This window comes from Limulus polyphemus, unplaced genomic scaffold, assembly GCF_000517525.1.
Source record: "Limulus polyphemus unplaced genomic scaffold, Limulus_polyphemus-2.1.2 Scaffold5133, whole genome shotgun sequence".
Taxonomy (NCBI): Eukaryota; Metazoa; Arthropoda; class Merostomata; order Xiphosura; family Limulidae; genus Limulus; species Limulus polyphemus.
The window spans coordinates 1,131-10,934 of NW_013670743.1; the positions used below are offsets into that span (position 1 = coordinate 1,131).

Here is a 9,804-nt window from a genome sequence, read left to right on the forward strand (position 1 = left end):
AAAAAAGATGATGCATCATAACATATTGGCACTAAGTTAATGGTAAAAATTCTGAACAAGATATATTTTCAGGACAGGTTAAAGAAACTGTCATCACGACTAAGGAAACAACATGAACTCGAAATTTACAACTAATAACAATAAAAAAACATATTATCTGTCTTTTTCTGTTAAACAGTAGTGTGTAAACAAACAGATATTTACCAGAATATTAAACTTTGGAAAAACAAGATTTAATGCAACAAACTTGTTTATTATTTAAAAGGATACATCTCAAAACATGCTAACCCATATTATTAGATATTTCACGTTTTTTTTTTTATTATGTAAATGTTACATGTAAACATTTGAAAAATCAGTAAAGGAAAAGTCCTCTAATACTTGATAAGATGCTATTAACCCAATGGTAACTCTATTATAATTTAAGCAAATACCTGGCTTTTTGGGTGTTTTTTTTCATCCCTTGCCAAGACCTTTTTAAGTCAAGGTGAAAAGGAAAATTACTCTTGTAATTCAACATTTACAAAAATATAAAAGAAACCAGAAAATAGCAATAACTACACATCAGTGTTTGGTTACATAGACTGAAGTGTGTATATAATGCCATTCAGAAAGCATAGGACACATGTGCTTTTCAAAATACAAAGTGTTACAATTTAATAATTTTCCAGGTCAGGTATTCTGGTTATATGTAATTTCAACAATAGCCTAGCAACTCCCAGTAAATAAGCAGAGCATGATAAGAATGCCTATATTACTGCTTTTGTATTAGTTTAAACTTAGGATGTACTGACCATCAGTACAAAGCTAGCCATGGCTACTGTGAAGCACTACAGTAAAATATAACATGTAAAAAATATTAGAAATAAAAGGTGAAAAGCTTTATGGGAGATAATGATAAACTATTTTTTTTCCACAAGTTTTAATAACTGATCTTATTATCACAAATGTGGATGAAGGTTCTAACTGTTAACTATAAACTGATAACAGACTTTCTGTGATTTTATAATTGACTAAACACTAAACATATTTTGCTGCAAGTAATTAAAAAATTAAAACAAAAATCAGAAGGAAATTCTCAAAACCAATATATGATGTTCTTCAGATAGAATTAAACTATATAAATATAGATCAAAATTAATACACATTTCAATAGTAAAGGATAAACTATTATATGACTGACTGAATTAATTCAATGAAGTGCACATACCAGGTTTAGCCATTCTCTTAAGAAATGAAGCTTTTTTGGCTAAGCTTTATTTACAATGTATCTTACCAAATTAAAGTGGGTTGGTAGATAAGAATGGTATATCTTTTCCACTAAAATGATTAAAGCTTGTATATTACAATGGACTAATTACAAGTTTTAAACACCTTACATACTTTTAATTATCAAATAGAATTTAGTTCACTACCTCACCACTAAATCTTCCAAATTTTGAACTAGCACGAGCAGCTTTTGATATGTTGAATTTTAATTTTATCATGCCAAAATTCAATTAATAGCAATCTTTTGCATACTTACATGTGTTTTAGATAGAGAAGTAATATTTTAAGTAGAAATATTTATGAACACTTATAGTATAGTTATTATGCACTGATGTTAATTATACATTCTGTGTGCATTAAAATACAGAAAAAATTCCATAACAATTTCAAATTATTAAACTTTCAACATTTTTCTGTGTACTTAAACAAACATTAGCAAATATTACAAAAATTATAATTACTCAGGACACAGAACTTAGCAAACAGGTATTAGGTAAACACAGTGTTTCCTAAGTTTAAGAAGAAAATCGTGGTTATCAACTGCCTATATAAATGAGAGAAAAAAAAATTGATTTTTTTTTCTTCTCAATTTGAATGCCAGGTTACCACAGCAAAACACTTTTACTCAGAAAAAATAAAACATAAATAGTCAAATACTACTGGTAAAGTTTGAGTTTGCAGTAAATTAGAAACTGTCAAATGTAACATAAAGTCTAGCTTAAAGGTATAGCTTTGCTGCTTTACATAAAGTCTAAAAATATATAAACACAGCACTTGGTTTAATTATTTTAAGAAATCAAAACATTTTACCCACAAACCACTGACTTGCTAACCTTAATGAAATAAAACCATTGGTTTATCAATATTATTGTACAAAAATCTGTTCAAGGAAGTAAATGTTTCTGTTGTTATAATATTGTATCTGAAATAGCTCTAGCAAAACATTTAATTCTAGATGTACAACAACTTCAATGTTGGAACATGTAGAATAAAATGAAGTTAGATCATGAGAAAAACTATTGAATACTAAGTAATTTAAAGCATAATACAGGTTTTTTAACCATAGGATACTTGGTAATTAAATGAAGGAATCTGCCTGTGATTATTTTAGTATATTTAAATGAAGCACATGTAGTGAGTATAAAAGCAAGTAATATGCAGTTTCACATTTTGTAAATTAATATTACAATGATAATGATTAACTGAAACATGTTAAGCACATGTAAGAAAAATTCCAAAAGCTTGATGTGTTAACTTACATATATAATGAAGAACTTGTATAATATGGTTCTTCAGCTTTTGCTACAGAGTATAAGAGAGAGAGAGAGAGAGAGAGTTGACTTCTGTGACTACCTAACATGCTCTAAAACATGTATTATTAATGTGTCTTCTGGACATCACACAGTAGTATAAAATAATTCAATAACATTTATAAAAGCCAAGCAGTCAATTTTAAATGAATAAATCTGAGGAAGTCATTTTCTTTATAAGCTATGTTTTCCTTATGTTAAAAAATAACTCTTTTTAAACATTTTTGTTCCTTTACAGTAATCTTGAAAAAACATCAGAGACTCAAAATACAGTGCAGATTAGGAAAATTGGATTAAGCGTGATATTTTATGGATTACTCCATTTCGTGCTGCTATGTCTTTCTCTGTTACCTCTGCTTGATTTGCCACAGTTAGAGATCCTGATTCTTCTTCTCGAATTGTAATAAAGCGGTCATTCCAAGTGTTGTATTGATAAAACAGAAGAGGTTCCAAACCACCACTAATGACCAGGTCTGACACAAAATGATTTTTCAGAATCTGGAACATGATAAAAGGTACTATTTCAAAGAGGATTTTTTTTATTCAAAATAAAATATAAAACATTAAGGTTAGCTTCTCAAGAATCTAAGACTGAGATGACAGTTCTTTCTTTATTAATTATTGATTTTACCCATTATAAAAGAATGTGTTGCTGTTGTAAAAAACACTATATTCAACTTTAATATTCTCAGGTAAAATTTTTGAAAAAGCTAAGCTAACTACACTTTATTTAGCAACACATACTAATACTCAGGGCTTAAGATAGCTTAATATACTTTTCTATCAGACTGAAATAAAAAAAATTTACAAAAGTGAAATAAGCAATGACTTGTATCTGCTGGTGGGTCAGCAGAAAGTCTCCAGGCCTACAACAGTAAAATCCAGGATTCAATTCCCCACCATGGACATAGTGCAGATAGCTCTTTGTGTAACTTTGAGCTAAAAAAAACAACAGCAATAACCAGCAATGACATTTTGTTATAAATATGAAGGCCTGTTTGTACTTTTGTACTATTTTAGATCAAACAACTCTGTTTAAAACATGTTAGTCTGGTTTCTAGTGTGATCATTAAAATGTAACTTAAGAATATATTTTAGGACATAAAAAATCAATTCATTTTACACAAATTACAGATAACTTTTTACCAGCTGTAGACTATGAACTTCATTATCTTGAAATTGAGACCAGTCACTATATTACATGTATTATAGTGATTATTTGTAGAAAGAAGTTCACATTGTGACCTCTCAGTTTGTATTATTAAAGCAATAATGTGCAATGTCTGCCATAAAAAAGGGTGTTATACTAATGATCCTAGTGTATTGACCCAAATAGTTATCATATAGCAAAAAGTACATAGTAAGATAGTAAGAATAAATTACTGAAGAAAAAGTTAATTTCTATGAACAAAACAGTTTCAAGTATTGTACATGAATGTTCTGGATATAATCACATACAATCATTTGCATCTTCATGTACAGCTTGATAAAGATTTTAAACTTACTTTCAACAGATGGCCATGTCTCAACACTTGAGCAAAATTTCAATATAAATGCTGATCCAAAACAAATTAGGAAATCATTAAAGATCTAAGCAAGTCCCCTCATGAAAAACAAATAATCTCCTTTAGTATGTGATGAAAGTATGTACTACTACTTTATTCACCCTCTTACAGAGATATGATAATATAAAATAGCTTGCTTGCTAGCAGAACAATACAGATTTTTTCATGAACAAGTATTTCTTATATATGTAATACATTATGTACAAAATATATAGTTATCCTTTTTTTCTTATTTAAGCATTACTTTAAATGCAAGAGTGTCAAAAATCTTGACTTGTACTGGTTGGCACCACTTCCACTGACCACCATCAGCAGACCCCAGAGTACAACCAATAGTTTTTTTAAAATCTTGATTACTTATTTAAAATGAAACTAACAACTTTTACAGATTAGTTGTTTTAGCTTTATTAACCTCAAAGCTTCACCTTCAAAGTATTATTTCCAAATCAAAAGAACTAAGCTTTCATATAATCTTAATACAACCTGTTATTCTCAATTTAGATTATGGCTAAAAACTGATGATTCAATGCATTATAATCCTTATAGTGTTAATTTTGGGGTCATTTTCTAGTTGTTTTTTATATGGAATTGTCTTCACTAATTTAAAAGATTACATTTTAAATTATTCTAATTTCAATCTATGTAGTTGGCTCACTTCTGATTAGAAATTCATGATAACTATTAGAACAGTTTAATAGAATGGTTTTTCAAATTAATTAAAAATCATCACAGTATAGGTACTGTAAGCACTTCATGGCCACAGGTGCACTTTAATATTTTAATTTGTACTTTGTCTTGGTATGCACTAAACAATGAATACAAAGTCTGAATAATGTTTATGTTTTCAAAACGTTTTCAATTTCTATTAGATTTATATATTTTAAAACAAGACCCATAGCATGTATAACATAAACCCCCTTTTCCTTCATTTGGAATCACACTTATTTATTCTGTTTTAGTTTAATGCAATATCTTTCATCATGGTAAACATAATGTTAACAAAAGTAATTTTTTACTAAGCACAATTTCGGATGCATGTAACAGAAGTTTTAATACCATTTCAAGGATTTCTGGTTCAGCTTGTAGTCTTTCTATTAGTCCAGATGCTAGGTATTCAAAGCTGGAGTCCTCAGGAACAAAAAGGGTAGTAATAGTATTTGGATCATCTAACACCTCAAGTAGGCTAGAATTTGTACTGTTCAGCAAACTAGTAAAGATGCTAGAGAAAAACAACATGACTATGAAACATACATTATAAGGGAACATAAATATTCTTTATTCACCTAATTGTTGGTAAATTCAGTTCAGTATTATTAAATACAACTACTTCCCATGTAATTCCACATAACATAATAAATCACAAATAACTTTCATTAATATAATTATTGCCAGTTTTTATTATTATTTTGCTTTATTAATGAAAAGATTATTGATATATGTTATAAATTAATTATCATTAAATGAACACTATAAACATCTATAACCTTCAATGTAATTTTTATATAATTATTGTACCAAGAGTACTTGGGTAGATTGCATCATTACAAAAAATAATCTACTGTTGTTACGATACAGGATATATAGAACCAATACACAAGAATAATTTTGTTAATGTAGCTTACAAACCTGACATTGGATTGTGAAAGAAGAAGTGTGCCAACAGTGTTCTGTGTTGGAAGCAAAACACGATCAATTATATGTAGCACTCCATTCCTTGCTTCATGGTCAGGATCAGTAACAATGGCAAGCCCCACACTGAGCCGCTAGAGTAAAAAAAGCACTTTTAACAAGAGGAAGATACAACTATATGGAAACTTGTTAGCATATAAGTATGAAAGCTACTTAACAGATGTGTAAGAAATCTAGTTAAGCATGTTTGATTATCAACTATGTTCACTGATGCCCAGCAATAATACAGCTTCAGGAATGTTAAACCAAAAAATATGTTGTAGATGGACCACAAAGGTAAACAACTAGACTCAAGTGTAGTTTGAAAGAAACACTTTTTTATTAACAGAAACACTGTGTTTTGTTACCTACACTGATTGGATTTCTTCTCATGGCTACTAGGGTTGACAAGAGGAAAGTCTAAAGAAATCAGAAGTAAAATTAAGAGAGAGAGAGAGAACTATAGAAATACTTGGCTTATATTCCTGAGTGAAATAAAGAAAACCAGGTATCTCACAAGTTCACAAGCTACATATTTAAACCAATGTTCTACACAAAAATGTTAATCTGAGCTAGATGTTGAAATTTATATATAAAAGCTAGTGAACATACAGTTCATTACTAACACTAGATAACAGATCAGGGGCAGATTGGGCTGCCGAGACACTAGGCAAAATCCCAGTGGGCCGGTGATGCCTCGGCCAGTGGGGTGATAACCTGGTTATACTGTCCCAGTGATATTGACTAACCTATTGTACATCGCTCTTTCTATACATATATCATCCTGATTTTTGGGCATTTGCCTGGGCCATTTTAGGCTTCCAATCCACCCCTGTAACAGATATGTGTGAAATGGAAATTGCAGATATGCTACTTATGAAGTGCTTATACCTTTAGTGTGGGAAATGACAATTTGCCAAGTTATGGTTAAGATGACCCAATTTAATATCTTCTTGAAGTACTAAAACCTTTTTTCAATGATGTCAGATAGGCACTTCCAAAAACAGGCACCATGCACATAAGTGCCAATACAAAAATGAAATAAACAGTTAAATGTATATTTCTACATCCAAGGCTGTCAAACGTTTCTATTTTGAATGATATGTTAATGTAGAGGTCTGTCATGGTTTGGCTAGACTTAATCAAATAAATTTATTGATCACAATATTAAACATTATGAATTTTGAATCTCTCAGACATGATAAGGTTATTATGGCTCTGATGAAAGAGTATATTTTTTTATATATATAATAACAGGGTGGAACAAGAAGATATATGTTTTTAGAAGTTTGATTCAGAATGTTTTGTTGTACAAAGTGGAAACTTGAGCTGTAATGTTAATGAAGGGCTGGAAGAAAAAGGAGTTAATTGGTAGAAACAACTATTACAGAATAAACCTAATATGTGTAAATATATTTTAGTATACAAAAAATGAAGTAATGAATAATTTTATTAAAAAGTACAACAATTGTAAATTTTGTGGAATACATAAATATATTATTATTATAACAGAGGCATACTTATGATTTGTCAGCCTCAGCAACCAAAACCAAGTAAATCAATCATGAGATCATGACACACAAAAAAGTAAACATAACATTAAAAGATAACAAGGGATCTTTTGGTCCATCAATGCCATTCTGTCCACTAAACTAAACATTAAAAAAACAGCCCTTATCATTCAAATATTTACCATGCTTTCCCTTATACTCTCTTAAATTAACTGCATGAAGTATTTGAGGCATTTTGGGAGAATTACAAATGCTTTGGTGGACAAAAAATATAATTTTTATGAATATTCATGTATGAAACACATGCATGTCAAGCAAAGAAAATACATGCCCACCAGCAGATGTCTAATCTAAACCACATTGAAACGATTTACCAAAGAAAGAAATGTATATGTTAAACAAACACTGCAATGCTTTCCAAGCTGCAGTGTAAACCAGCAGTTTATCTTACTTACATAAACAGATGTGATCGTAGTATAGAGAAAGGCTATAGAAAGTTTATATTATTGATTATAAATAGAGGAAATGATTTGTATAAAAAAACTCACTGGTGGAACTTTAATCAGAAGGAAGGCGAGGAGAAATATATGCAAATAGGCTGCCAATTAACAACTCTTGACCATAACCAATTAACAATTACTTTTGGTTTTGGATTGATAAAATAACAGAATTGACAGAGGACCTACTTGCAAAGTAACCATGTAGAGCTGGTTGAATTCTCATAGAACACACAAAAATATGGATAAATAGTTATGTTTTGGACCAAAATTCAGTTCTTCAATGAATATTCCATGGCTACAGAATCCATTACTTGTACCTGATGATGACAAAATCTTGTCGAAACGTTGTACATTTGCTGTTATGTTAAACTTACATTAAAGTTTTTCTTCGTTACCCATTCAAGCCATCTCCAACCATTATTAACTTCTATGTAAGTAATTATTGCTACCCTTTTTGGTCAAACAGCATAGTTAGAAATTGATTTAAAATGTACAATGTTAAGGAGAACTCTTAAATTAAATTATGTCTGAGCATGTCTCACATAATGTTTTTATCGATAATCTATTTGCTGTAGTGAGAGATTTAATGAATATTATTGAAGGTTTGATGAATGAACTGTTACTTGCTCAGAATGATTCTTTGAAACCTTTAACATAAAAGCTTTTCAAGATTCTATTGGTAATAAAGATTTAAATGTAAATGAATATTTCAATAGTTTGTATTAAAGTATTGGATGCATTTTGAATCTCAGTCTCTAAGTCAATACTTCATTCTAACCATAAAGTTCCTGTACTTCGCTCGCAAATGCATACCTGTATTTAAATAAATCTATTCATAATTGGTGTTAAAGTTAAATCCAAATGACTAGCCTGTGTGGCTTCTCATTACAAATTGGCACAGTTGACAGGATTTTTTGGGTAACCAACAATAGGTTGGTAGGAATAAAGAAAGAGTAAAAATAAGTAGTTTAGGTAGTGTAAATTGACGTAAGTTGCATAAGTAAGAAGACATGTCTACTGTTGGCATAGACTCTATGACAGAAGAGAGTGCATAACCACGAGCTGGTAGAAGGGCTGACATAAATTTTGAAGCTGTAGCAGTTCAACCCACACCAGCAGGTCCATGCAGCACTACACATTTAATGGCCACTATACCATTATTTTGTGGTAAATTTGATGAGAATATCAAGAGTTTTATAGATGCAGTATATGAAGTTGCTAGAATTTCAGGGTGGACAGATGCTCAAATAGCATATATTCTGAGATTAAGAATGGCAGGAGAAGCTAAGCGTTACATTAGAGCTTATGACAAACTGCAAGAAACTGCAGATTTTCAGCATTTAGCACACAGTTTAGTGCAAGAATATAGAAAATGAGAAATGCATAACACAATCCTTATGCATATACACAGTTTAACTCAGCTGAGACTATGTCATACTGTTTGGCCATAACTAACAGGAGATAGGCAACAGGTTGCATAGGGCATACAGACATCCCAATGAGCTAATGACACAGGATACTTTGAAGTCAGGTTATGAGCAAGATATTGTTGCGTCAGCGAGGTCACATGACTAGTGTCACGCCACGTTTCTAGAACTATCCTGTACCTTGGTGAATGCCCTAGCATTTACTAGATATAGGGTAGTCTGGTATATAAAAGATGGTCACAATGTGACGGGACAATGTGTGTGTAGGTAATGAGTAATTGAACTGCAGTCAGAGAGAGACGTATTGTTGAAGTCTAGCTTGTGATACGTGAATTATAGTTTGTTATAGTGCAACTGTTGAAGTTGAGTGTATCGGTAAAGTTATATTCAGAAAGAATAAACCAGTTTTATTAAGTGAGGACTTGTGTCGCTAATGTTTCATTGGAACGAAGTTACGGAAAGTTAATTAACAAAAGGTGACGTAACAAACTGGTGTCAGAGAGTGGGATATAAAAAAAAATAAATGGAAACAAGAAGCGGCAAATCAAACTACA

The 9,804-nt window shown here is 30.6% G+C and overlaps 1 protein-coding gene across 1 annotated transcript in view; it reads right to left on the minus strand.

Moving 5' to 3' along the window:
- Positions 1 to 245: 245 nt before the first annotated feature.
- The window catches only part of LOC111089060 (transforming growth factor-beta-induced protein ig-h3-like), a 68,805-nt gene continuing 59,246 nt past the window's right edge, over positions 246 to 9,804 (minus strand). Inside the window, exons 8-10 of the mRNA XM_022400773.1 lie at positions 5,771 to 5,907; positions 5,201 to 5,363; positions 246 to 3,077 (exon numbers count right to left, since the gene is read on the minus strand). Coding sequence (XP_022256481.1) covers positions 2,859 to 3,077; positions 5,201 to 5,363; positions 5,771 to 5,907 — 519 coding nt within the window. The 3' untranslated portion in view covers positions 246 to 2,858. The remainder of the gene's footprint in view (positions 3,078 to 5,200; positions 5,364 to 5,770; positions 5,908 to 9,804) is intronic.